This window comes from Chlorocebus sabaeus, chromosome 3, assembly GCF_047675955.1.
Source record: "Chlorocebus sabaeus isolate Y175 chromosome 3, mChlSab1.0.hap1, whole genome shotgun sequence".
NCBI lineage: Eukaryota > Metazoa > Chordata > Mammalia > Primates > Cercopithecidae > Chlorocebus > Chlorocebus sabaeus.
Genome location: NC_132906.1, coordinates 973150 through 986444, shown reverse-complemented (window position 1 = coordinate 986444; position 13295 = coordinate 973150). Strand labels below are relative to the sequence as shown.

The window sequence follows — 13295 nt, the reverse complement described above, 5'->3', positions numbered from 1 at the left end:
CTAATGGTCTGACCACCTTTTCAAAGCCTCTACCTCTTGTAATACTGTCACCTTGGGGTTTAGGATTTCAACCTTTGAATTTGTGGGGGAACACTAACATTCAGACTGTAGCATATTCCATTTGTTTTGAAAGACTAGTTAACTTTAATGGGGCTCAAATTTTTTGGAAACGCTAAGGGTAATATTGGCTTTTATTTTTTAAATTTATTCATCTGATAGTCTTAAATCTGTATATCTTATTTTTCACAAACTTGGTGTTGTACAGTGTATGCAGAAGTTTTAAAAATGGTAGTTTTTTTCTCCTACTGTACATTGAATAGCTAATTTTTATTAACTATTTCATGCATTAAGATTGTATATAATATATGTGTGATATGGTTAAAAAGAATGATAATTAAATACCAGTGTCCTCACCATTCAGATTAGGAATTAGAAAAAATCTGTTAATGTCCATGTATACTTATATTGTGTCTTGTTCTGTAAATTTTTTTTTTTTTGGAGACAGAATCTCACTTTGTTGCCCAGGCTGGAGTACAGTGGCGTGATCTTGACTTGCTGCATCCTCTGCCTCCTGGGTTCAAGTGATTCTGCCTCAGCCTCCCGAGTAGCTGGGATTACAGGCACCTGCCACCATGCCTAGCTAATTTTTGTATTTTTAGTAAAGACAGACTTTCGCCACGTTGGCCAAGCTGTTCTCGAACTACTGACTTCCAGCAATCCACCCGCCTCTGCCTCCCAGAGTACTGGGATTACTTACAGGTGTGAGCTACAGTGTCCAGCCAGCCTGTAAATTGTTTTAACTTTAAAAAAAGGAATACTAAAATTCCTGGTATGAACACCAGTGTGTAAATCTTTTTTCTCCTAAGTTTGAAGAAGAAGTGATCAATTTTTAAATGTAACATAAGCCGATTTCTTTTCCTTTTTTTTTTTTTTTTTTTGAGATGGAGTCTCGCTGTCACCCAGGCTGGAGTGCACTGGTGTGATCTCGGATCACCACAATCCCTGCCTCCTGGGTTCAAGCGATTTTCCCTGTCTCAGCCTCCCCTGTAGCTGGGATTACAGGCATGTGCCACCACGCTTGGCTAATTTTTATTATTATTGTTTTTTTGAGACGGAGTCTCGCTCTGTCACCCAGGCTGGAGTGCAGTGGCGTGATCTCGGCTCACTGCAAGCTCCGCTTTCTGGGTTCCCGCCATTCTCCTGCCTCAACCTCCTGAGTAGCTGGGACTACAGGCGCCTGCCACCACCCCCAGCTAATTTTTTTTATTTTTAGTAGAAATTGGGTTTTACCATGTTAGCCAGGATGGTCTCGATCTCCTGACCTAGTGATCCACCCGCCTTGGCCTCCCGAAGTGCTGGGATTACAAGCATGAGCCACCACGCCTGGCCTAATTTTTGTATTTTTAGTAGAGATGGTGTTTCGCCATGTCGACCAGGCTGGTCTCGAACTCCTGACTTCAGCTGATCTGCCTGCCTTGACCTCCCAAAGTGCTAGAATTACAGATGTGAGCCACTGTGCCTGGCCAACATAGGCCTATTTCACTGGTTGACTTGGAATGAAAATTATAGTAGTGATGCAGTGGCACAAAACATTAGTAAATTAGATATTTGATGGTTATTGGAGATAGCAATAAGAACTAGGTTTTTGTTTTTTTTAAACTTCTGTTAGTTCAGAACATGGGCAACTTAACCTCACTATTATTTGCTTACTATTACTTCCTTACATTTTCTTTAAGTAAACATCATGATTGAATGTATGATTTTTTCTTTTTTCTTTTATTTTAGGTAAATAATAATTCTGTGGTTAAAAAATAAATTGAATTTCAATTTTATAAAACTAACATTTACTATTATAATTTTTAAGGACAAAATTTGGAAATGAGTTTTATGTGCTGAAAAGATATCTAAGCAAGATACATGTTACTTTCTGGACATTGTTGATATTCGACAGTAATCATAAATAGAAATTCAAAAATACATGTCAGGCTTAGTATCTTTTGTTCTTTGTTTTAGGCTCTAAGTATGCAGTCATCTCCAAATGGCCAGTTTGTAGCGCCAAGTGATATTCAGTTGAAATGCAACTACTGCAAAAATTCCTTTTGTTCAAAACCAGAAATCCTGGAATGGGAGGCAAGTTGTATTTTGCAATGTGTGTTATCTAGTGCTAAAAGAAAGTCTAGTAAAATATGTGTTGTATTTCCATCTGGAAACCTATTTCTTGGTAGATAAGAATATGCTTTTCAGATTTTTTTTGTGATTGGATTATTTATTCTCATGTGGGAGTGGAAAACCAACAGAGGATCTATTTCTTTTTAGGTCCAAGAAAGATTATTGAAGTCATATTCCTGATACATTATGTTCATAATAGTTTACAGAATGTCAGTTTGTTTAGCTATGTACCTAGAGCAATTGTGTTTCCTGTTTTTGTCCCATGTTTCTCCCTGTCCTGTATTATCTGAGAACTATATTTTCTATCACTCAGCACCTGTACATATTAGAATGTATTCGTCATGTACCACATTGTCATTTATAAAATGATGCAATTCTGGGGGGAGGGGGAGGGATAGCATTAGGAGATACACCTAATGTAAATGATGAGTTAATGGGTGCAGCACATCAACATGGCTCATGTATACGTATGTAACAAACCTGCACGTTGTGCACATGTACCCTAGAACTTAAAGTATAATTAAAAAAAAGAAAAGAAAATGATACAATTCTGTAATTGTTTTTTTTTTCTTTCTTTTTTTTTTTTTTTCTTCCTCAGAGTCTGGCTTTGTTGCCCAGGCTGGAATGCAATGGCATGATCTCGGCTCACTGCAATCTCTGTCTCCTCAGTTGAGGTGATTCTCCTGCCTCAGCCACCCAAGTAGCTAGGACTACAGGTGGGCACCACCATGCCCAGCTAATTTTTGTATTTTTAGTAGAGATGGGGTTTCAACATGTTGGCCAGGCTGGTCTCGAACTCCTGACCTCAAGTGATCCGCCCGCCTCAGCCTCCGAAAGTGCTGGAATTACAGGCATGAGCCACCATGCCTGGCCATAATTGTGTTTTAATAAAAGAATAGTGGCCTGTGAATCCCAATACAAGTTTATTTTCTTTTCCCTTTTTTCACTAGTTTACTAATTTGCTTTGACATGTCTCAATTAGCAACAACTCTGATCATTGACTTTTATTTCATAAGGGGGCAGTAATAGATGGATAGATGGACAAGGCTGCCCAGGCTGCCCATTGCTTTCTTGAGCAATGCTTGCCTTTGGCCATTGTTTCTTTTCACTCCTTTAGGGGTGAGGCTGGGTCGGAGGTAGTGCATGGAGTATATGATAAAATGGTATACAAGATTTAAAAGATGTAGTATTAACACTGTTCTTGAGCCAAAATTTATTAGTAGCTGTTGGTGAGTCATTCAGTATCTAAGTCTTAGGTGAAAGGTGGTACTCAGAACTGGATTACATGATTTCTTTCTTTCTTTTTTTTTTTTTTTGAGATGGAGTCTTGCATTGTTGCCCAGGCTGGAGTAGCAATGGCGTGATCTTAGCTAACTGCAACTTCCACCTCCCAGGTTCAAGCGATTCTCCTGCCTCAGTTTCCCAAGTAGCTGGGATTACAGGCGCCTGCCACCATGCCTGGCTAATATTTGTATTTTTAGTAGAGATGGGGTTTCACCATGTTGGCCAGGCTGGTCTTGAACTCCCAACATTAGGTGATCCGCCCGCCTTGGCCTCCCAAAGTGCTGAGGTTACTGGCATGAGCCATCGCACCCTGCCTGGATTACATGATTTCTAAAATACTTTGGAAACCTGAAATTTCATTTTAACCGTTTAGTGACTGGAACATTTTTTAGTTTATTATATTCTTCGGTGCTGTCTCCAGATCATTTAAACCAATCCCTATTTGAGACTGTTGTTGGCGTCCAGTGATGATTCTTAGTGACTGATAACCTTTAAGTAACAGCAGTAAGAATGAAGGCCCAGTAAGAGATAATAAAGGAGTGATGAGGGAATGAAGAAAGAAATCCATTAGCAAGCACACAGAATAATAGTGTCATAGAAAATGAAGATCCTGCATACACTAAATTTTGGTACTAGATGAAAATGAGGTCCTTTCCGCTGCATTTATGTCAGTGCTACTCCACTTTTGTAGTTGTTTTGGTGTGTTGCTTTTATTTACATGGAGGTTAAGTGTTAGAAGCAGTTAAGAGACACTGCCACACTGAATGAGAGTTGAGTGTGTCCCCCGGGAGATTGAGAATTCAGTGGTCTCTTGCTCCTCACTCCCTGTGGCTTCTTTGTTACCTTCTTCCTTTTATAAATTACACAGTCATAATGGGGCAACTTTCCACTAATGATTGTCTTACTACTTGAGTTGATTCCCAGACTCCCTCACCTTCCTTATTCCGGTTTTCACATGTCTTTGCTAAGTGTAAAGTAGATGGTTTAGACTTAGTGTAGCCTGCTCAATAATGAGAGAAAAGCTGCCTCCCTGGAAGTTTTAACTTGTTCATACCTGCTTGGGTGGATATTTGAAAAGTAGCTCTGGCTATTGTGGGTTTGGTCCTGGGAGACGCTAATCATATTCCATTCAAAGGAAACAACTCAGTCTCAAGTTCTGCAGCACACTGTGTGATGGCACCAGATTGAATGCTTTACCCATGATGATGTGTTACTGTTAAGGTGTGTGCTGGGGATGTGGTGGAGCCTACTTGTTTATACTCAACAGAGGATTTTTCTTTTTGACTGAAAATATTATTAGTGTCATAATTTTTATCTTTTTTTAGTTTACCTATGCTGTATTTTCCATCATTTTCTTCCCATTTCTCCAATTATGTTAGCAACACCAGTCTATCATCTTATTTAGTGATACTTTTACTTTCATTGACTAATTTTAGGGTAGCTAATGGCATTGAATTTTGTGGAGCTATGTTTAAATTTGGCAGTGAATTGGTTAAACTAGGCATCCATGGCCTATAGGAAATGTATCCCCAAGGATCTTAACATTAAATAGGTAAATGATTTAACTTTGCTTCTGTGAAAGTGGCTTGTTTATTTCTTAAGCTTGTTCTTGAGGTGGTTGTCATATACTTACCAAGGTTCCCATTGTGCATTTAGAACAAAGTGCATCAGTTCTGCAGCAAAACTTGTTCAGATGACTATAAGAAGTTGCATTGCATAGTTACATATTGCGAATACTGTCAAGAGGAGAAGACTCTTCATGAAACAGTAAATTTCTCTGGCGTTAAGAGACCTTTCTGTAGTGAAGGCAAGTGTATATACAGTGTTGTTCATAACATTTATTGATATTTAATGTTTTTTGCCAAAGTACTTTAATATATCGAGTGGCTGCACAGTTTTAATGTAGCCAAACAAAAAAATTGAGTTTACGTTTCTGCTGACTTGTTTTGTTATTTTATATGTGTTTGTAGACATGGGCTTCAAGATGGTTTTATCTCTAAAAATTTGGTAACCTCTTATTTCATTAAAGTTTTAGAATAAAATAAAAGCATTGTCATACCATGTTATTTCTAAACCTACACATTGTGGTCTGAAAGTTGGTTTTCCAAGTGGATTAAAATTGTTTTCTGAAAATTAGCTCCATTTTCCCTGCCCAGCTCACTACTTAACCTGCAAAGGTTTTCAATATGTATACCAGAAAGAAAATCACATATGGCAGTACTAAAATGGGAAGATGCTTTTAGGTATTCAATTTGGGGTGCCAGGGAAACGCTGGGTTCTGTTTTAGTATGTTCAAGAATTCCCTTTCCTCTTATCTACACTTTTGCTGCTCTGGTGCCAGGCAGCAGATTATACAGATGAATTCAAATTCTAAATCTACTTATCCAGAGATAGGAACTAGGATTGTAGCTATGGATTTTGGGGTTCTTGTTAATTCCTATTCCCAAAGGTGACATTCTTGCTCTAAGCTGGCTTTCACTTTCTATCTTTGGCCCTTGGCACTGAACTCCCAGCTTTCCTGTCTGCTATCTTTACCTATAATTTTTTAATGAGGAATAATTTTTTCTGGATCTACTTTTTCTATGGATTCCTAACTGCTAGTTTGGAGTAAGAGAGAGGTGGGAAAATCCTAAATGTCAGCAGTGGAGAATGACAGCAAAATAAAAAGATTTATCAGTTCATTCAACTAGTGCGTTCATTTACAGTCTTAACATGTAATGTAAAGTCATGTCCGTAAGAGGGTGCTGCTTGCTTATAAAACAAGGCATTCCTATTTAAATTTAATTTTGTACATTTCACCTGGAATGGAAAGTAACTATGTTTCACTGTTAAGATCAAAGCTATCTTGAAAAATGGCAAATCTTATAATGTTTCATTGAAAAGATTGATTCTGAGTTAGTCTTTTTACATTTGAGTTGTGCAATGACATTCTTACTGATTCATAAATCTGAACATACTGATGTTGGTTGCTCATGTATGTTATTAATTGTCTACCATTTGGATTATATGAACTTTACTAAAATGAATAGACAATTAGCAACAAATAGGTAATTGACATTCAAGAAGATAATTTTCAGTTGGAGGGATTTATACATCCAGCTGGGTGTAATAGCATTTTAAAAAAGAACGTGTGTTTTTTTCCTGTTAAATGACATATTTTTTGCTTTCTCTTACTGCACCTAGTTCTCTGCTAGAACCTGTCAGAAATAACAAAACACATAATACCTAGTATTACCGTCAAACTCTAGTTAGATAAAGCTAAAAAGGTAAATTTTAAAGAATATTTTAAAATATAGTTCAAGGTAACAGAAGTCATAGGACAGTACATAAATGATTGCTAAATAAATTATGTAGAAAACAATTGCAGTTCATGTTTGCAAATAGGAAATGTCATTTTAAACTAGGTTGGTGTTGGCAGCATTTGTGGTAGGGGTATAATTTGAGGTCCTTATGAAAGGATGAATAGGATTTTAGTAGATAACATGTAAGTCATTCTACTTACATAGCACAGTATAAGTATAGAGTATTGATCCTCGTAGAGATGGTATAGGGAATAAATAAGATACGTAAAAGTACTTAATGCGTTTATGTACTAGAAAAAAGAAATACTTCATTAAAGGACTAGATAACAAAAGTGTTTTCTTTGGGCAAGTCAGTAAATCTGTTTTATTTCCCTGAAGGTCCATGTAAGACAGGTAAGCTTGAAAAATTAGCTAAAATGCCTGCTTAGGTTGAACATCTCTATAAGTTTACTCAGAGCCTCTCAGTAGTCTACATTGTTCCTTTTTCTAAAATGCCTGTTTGTGTAAGGTGTGCTTGCTTTGGTACTTAAGATTCTTTCTATCTATTTCCCCGGCCCAAGCAAGATTCTATTTAAATAGAACAAATAAAATAATTCTGAGATATTACTAGATTTTAATGTCTTGAAACATTATTTTAACCATGTTAGATAATATGTTATCTAATAAAATATCCCATATTCTAATTTTTATAGGTTGATATTGATTATAGTAGATTTTGCAGTTTTGATCAGGAGAGGAAAAATCTTGACCAATTAAGATCTGTCTCTGCTCAATAATTAGTTTTTGTGTGTTTTTTGTTTTAATATATAAACCTTATATTTTTCAGGCTGCAAATTATTGTACAAACAGGATTTTGCAAGACGTTTAGGATTGAGATGTGTTACTTGCAACTATTGTTCTCAGCTGTGTAAGAAGGGAGCAACTAAAGAACTCGATGGTGTTGTGAGAGATTTCTGCAGTGAAGACTGCTGTAAAAAATTTCAGGATTGGTACTACAAGGCGAGTAACTCCTTTATTATAGCAGCTACTTTAACCAGTCTTAAAAAATGTTGTAGCTGTTACCATTATAAATCTGGCAACTCATTTATTTTAAAAATGTGCACACTTAAGGCCTCGCCCTGATAATATTCGTTAAAATTGTCATTTCTGCTTGTTTGAAGTAGCATTTTTATCTCTTTTTTTTAATAACTTAAGCATTACCAAAAGATTATGATATACCTATATTTTCAGCATTGTAGTTTAACAAAATGGATGTTTTTCTAAAATTTGTTGTGTCTTTATTTCACTAAGTAGAATTTTTTTTTTTTTTTGAGATGGAATCACTGTCACCCAGGCTAGAGTGCAGTGGCACCATCTCGGCTCACTGCAACCTCCACCTCCCAGGTTCAGGCAATTCTTGTACCTCAGCCTCCCAAGTAGCTGGGATTACAGGCGTGTGCCACCACGCCCAGCTAATTTTTATACTTTCAGTAGAGACAGGGTTTCACTGTGTTGGCCAGGTTGGTCTCGAACTCCTGACCTCAGGTGATCTGTCCTGCTCAACCTCCCAAAGTGCTGAGATTACAGGTGTGAGCCACCGTGCACAGCTAAATAGAAATACTTTTGACTATGTTATCAGTGTTGAATGTTAACAGGTAATTGTTTTAGATACTTGGGATATATTTTAAAAACATCTTGCTCTTTTTTGGCTTTTCGTCTTTTTAATTGTGAGTTTTGGGGGACTCTAAAATTGAAAGGAATGCTAAGTAGAGACCAGAAGCATTTAATTTGAAACTATAAATGTGTGTATGTGTATGTGTCATACTAAATCCACTTTAAAAATTTAACTTTTAAGTTCAGGGGTACATGTGCAGGTTTTTTATATAGGTCAGTTTGGGGCATGGTAAATGATGGGTAAATGACCCAGCATTATATAGGTCAGTTTGGGTCATGTTGTCCTGATTGTTTTATCGCCCAGGTATTAAACCTACTACCCATTAGTTATTTTTCCTGTTTCTTTCCCTCCTCCTACCCTCCACTCTTTTGTAGGCCCCAGTGTCTGTTGTTCCCCTGTTATGTGTTTGTGTTCTCATCTTTTGCTTTTCTTTTCCTGTGTTGGTTTGCTAAGGATAATGGCCTCCAGTCCCATCCATGTTCCTTCAGAGGATATAATCTCTTTTTTATCGCTGCATAGTATTCCATGGTATATATGAACCACATTTTCTTTATCCGCTCTACTATTGGTAGGCATTTAGGTTGACTCTAAGTGTTTGCTGTTGTGAATAGTGCTACAACAAACATATGTGTGCATGCTTTTTCTGTGCAGAAGCTCTTTAATTAAATCCCATTTGTCAGTTTTTGCTTTTGTTGCAGTTGCTTTTGGCATCTTAATCTTTGCTGGTTCCTATGTCCAGAATGGTATTGCCTAGGTTGGCTTCAGGGGTTTTTAAAGTTTTGGGTTTTACATTTAAGTCTTTAATCCATCTTGAGTTAATTTTTGTGTGTGGTGTAAGGAAGGGATCCAATTTCAGTCTTCTCCATATCATTAGCCAGTTATCCCAGCAGCATTTATTGAATAGGGAATCTTTTTCTCATTGCTTGTTTTTGTCAGGTTTGTTGAAGATCAGATAGTTGTAGGTGTGTGACCTCATTTCTGGGCTCTTTATTCTGTTCCATTGGTCTGTGTGTCTGCTTTTGTACCAGTACCATGCTGTTTTGGTTACTGTATCCCTATAGCATAGTTTGAAGTCAGGTAGCATGATTCCTCCAGCTTTGTTCTTTTTGCGTTTTTTGCTTAGGATGGACTTGGCTACTTGGGCTCTTTTTTGGTTCCATAGAATTAAAGACATGTTTTTGTTGTTGTTGTTCTGCGAAGAGTGTCATTGGTAGTTTAATGGGAATAGCATTGAATCTGTAAATGGCTTTGGCAGTATGGCTATGTTAATGATATTGACTCTTTTTATCCATGAGCATGGAATATTTTTCCATTTGTGTCATCTCTGATTTATTTGAGCAGTATTTTGTAGTTCTCCTTGTAGAGATTTTTCACCTCCCTGATTGGCTGTATCCCTAGGTATTTTATTCTTTTTGTGGCAATTTTCAATGAGATTGGGTTTCTAGTTTAGCTCTCAGCTTGATTGTTGTTGGCATATAGAAAAGCTGGTGATTTTCTGCATGTTCTCACTCATAGGTGGGAACTGAACAATGAGATCACTTGGACTCGGGAAGGGGAACATCACACACCGGGGCCTATCATGGGGAGCGGGGAGGGGGGAGGGATTGCATTGGGAGTTATACCTGATGTAAATGACGAGTTGATGGGTGCAGCACAGCAACATGGCACAAGTATACATATGTAACAAACCTGCACATTATGCACATGTACCCTAGAACTTAAAGTATAATAATAAAAAAAAAAGAAAAAGAAAAGAAAAGCTGGTGATTTTTGTACATTGATTTTGTATCCTTTGCTGAAGTTGTTTATTAGCTGAAGGAACTTTTGGGCTGAGTCTGTGGAGTTTTCTAGATATAGGATCATGTCATTTGTGAACAGGGAAAGTTTGACATCCTTTCTTCCTATTTGGATGCCCTTTATTTCTTTCTCTCTCCTGATTGCTCTGGCCAGGACTTCCAATACTGTGTTGAACAGGAGTGGTGAGAGAGGGCATCCTTGTCTTATGCCAGTTTTCAAGGGGAATGCATGCTTCCAGCTTTTGCCCATGCAGTATGATGTTCGCTGTGGATTTGTCATAGTTGACTCTTATTTTAAGGTATATTTCTTTAATATCTAGTTTATTGAGAGTTTTTTGTTTTTTTTTTTTTTTTTGAGACGGCGTCTCGCTCTGTCACCCAGGCTGGAGTGCAGTGGCACCATCTCGGCTCACTGCAGGCTCCACCTCCTGGGTTCACGTCATTCTCCTGCCTCAGCTTCCTGAGTAGCTGGGACTGCAGGCACCCGCCACCACGCCCGGATAATTTTTTTGTGTGTGTTTTTAGTAGAGACGGGATTTCACTGTGTTAGTCAGGATGGTCTCTATCTCCTGACCTTGTGATCCGCCCGTCTCAGCCTCCCAAAGTGCTGGGATTACAGGCATGAGCCACCGTGCCCAGCCTATTGAGAGTTTTTAACATGAAGGGATGTTGAATTTTATTGAAAGCCTTTTCTGCATCTCTTGAGATAATCATGTGGTTTTTGTCTTTAGTTCTGTTTATGTAATGAATCACATTTATTGATTTGCGTATGTTGAACTTAACTTGCATCCCAGTGATAGAGCCTACTTGATCATGGTGCATAAGCCTCTTCAGTGTGCTGCTGGATTTGGTTTGGCAGTATTTTGTTGAGGATTTTGGCATTGATGTTCATCAAGGATATTGGCTTGAAGTTTTCTTTTCTTGTTGTATCTTTGCCAGTTTTTGGTGTCATTATGATGCTGGCCTCATAGAATGAGTTAGGGAGAGGTCCCCCCTCCTCAATTTTCTGGAATAGTTTCAGTAGGAGTGATACCAGCTCTTCTCTGTGCATCTGGTAGAATTGTGTTGTGAATCCATCTGGTCCTGGGCTTTTTTTGGTTGGTAGGATATTTATTACTGATTCTATTTTGGAGCTCATTATTGGTTTGGTCAGGGATTCAATTTTTTCCTGGCTCAGTCTTGGGAGGGTATATATGTGTCTAGGAATTTGTCCATTTCTTCTAGATTTTCTAGTTTATGTGCACAGACGTGTTCATTGTAATCTCTGGTGGTTATTCGTATTTCTGTGGGGTAGTGGTAATAATATCCCCTTTATTGTTTCTAATTGTGTTTATTTGGGTCTTCTCTCTTTTCTTTATTAGTCTAGCTCGCAGTCTATTAATCCCCCCCCCCCAAAAAAAAAGCACTCCTGGATTTATTGATCTTTTGAGTGGTTTTTCATGTCTCAGTCTTCTTCAGTTCAGCTCTGATTTTGGTTATTTCTTGTCTTTTGCTAGGTTTGGGGTTGTTTTTCTCTTGGTTCTCTAGTTCTTTTAGTTGTGATGTTAGGTTGTTAAATTGAGATCTTTCTAACTTTTTGATGTGGACATTTAGTGCTATAAATTTCCCTCTCAACACTGCCTTAGCTGTGTACCAGAAATTCTGGTACGTTGTATCTTTGTTCTTATTGGTTTCAAATAATTAACTGGTTTCTGCCTTAATCTCATTATGTACCCAAAAGTTGTTCAGGAACAGGTTATTCAGTTTCCATGTTTGTATGGTTTTGAATGAATTTCTTAGTCTTGATTTCTAATTTGATTGTACTGTGATCCAAGAAACTTTTGGTTATGATTTCAGTCCTTTTGCATTTACTGAGAAATGTTTTATATGTGATTATGTGATCAATTTTAAGAGTATGTGCCATGTGACAGAAGAATGTATATTTTGTTGTTTTGGGGTGTCCATTTGATTCTGTGCTGAGTTCAGGTCTTGAATATCTTCATTAATTTTCTGCCTCGACGATCTGTCTGATACTGTCATTGGAGCATTGTCTGGGAGTCTGAGTCTCTTTGTACGTCTCTAAGAACTTCCTGTATGAACCTGGGTGCTCCTGTGTTGGGTGCATTTATGTTCAGGATAATTAGGTCTGATGGTTGAATTGAACCCTTTACCATTATGTAATGACCTTCTTTGTCTCTTTTGATCTTTGTTGGTTTAAAGTCTGTTTTGTCTGAGGCAACCCCTGCTTTTCTCTGTTTTCCATTTGCGTGGTAGATTTTTCTCCATCCCTTTATTTTGAGCCTATGTGTGTCAGTGCATGTGAGACGAGTCTCTTGAAGATAGCATACCAGTGGGTTTTGTTTCCGTATCCAAGCCACTGTGTACCTTTTAATTGGGGCATTTAGCCTGTTTACATTTAAGGTTAGTATTGATATGTGTGGGTTTGATCCTGTCATCATGATGTTAGCTTGTTATTTTTTGACTTGTTTATGTGGTTGCTTTATAGTGTCACTGGTCTGTGTACTTAAGTGTGTTTTTGTAGTGGCTGTTAATGGTCTTTCCTTTCCATATTTAGTGCTTCCTTCAAGAGCTCTTGTAAGGCAGGTCTGGTGGTAAGAAATACCTTCAGATTTTGCTTGTCTGAAAAGGATCTTATTTCTCCTTTACTTATGAAGCTTAGTTTGATGGGATATGAAATTCTGGTTGGCAAGTGGCACTGGTGTTAAATTAAAAAAAAATGTTGAATATTGGCCCCCAATCTCTTCTGGCTTGTAGGGTTTCTCCTGAGAGGTCTGCTATTAGTCCGATGAGTTTCCATTTGTAGGTGACCTGACCTTTCTCTCTAGCTGCCTTTTAACATTTTTTTCTTTCATTTTAATCTTGTATCTGATGTTTATGTGCCTTGAGAATGATCTTTTTATGAAGTATCATACTGGGGTTCTCTACCTTTCCTGAATTTGAATGTTGGCCTCTCTAGCTAGGTTGGGAAGTTCTCATGGATGATATCCAGAAATAGGTTTTCCAAGTTGCTTATACTCTCCCCATCTCTTCCAGGGACACCAATTGAGTTGTAGATTTGGTCTCTTTACGTAATCCCGTATTTCCTGGAGG

General features: G+C 37.7%; 1 protein-coding gene across 6 annotated transcripts in view; it reads left to right on the top strand.

Annotated features, from left to right (window-relative positions):
• Nucleotides 1-13295, top strand: part of ZMYM2 (zinc finger MYM-type containing 2) — a 127206-nt gene that overhangs the window by 68427 nt on the left and 45484 nt on the right. For all 6 annotated transcript variants that reach the window (XM_073012772.1, XM_008021677.3, XM_037986926.2 and 3 more), the window contains 3 exons: nt 2014-2130; nt 5110-5260; nt 7582-7754. In XM_073012772.1, the coding sequence (XP_072868873.1) occupies nt 2014-2130; nt 5110-5260; nt 7582-7754 (441 nt within the window). The remainder of the gene's footprint in view (nt 1-2013; nt 2131-5109; nt 5261-7581; nt 7755-13295) is intronic.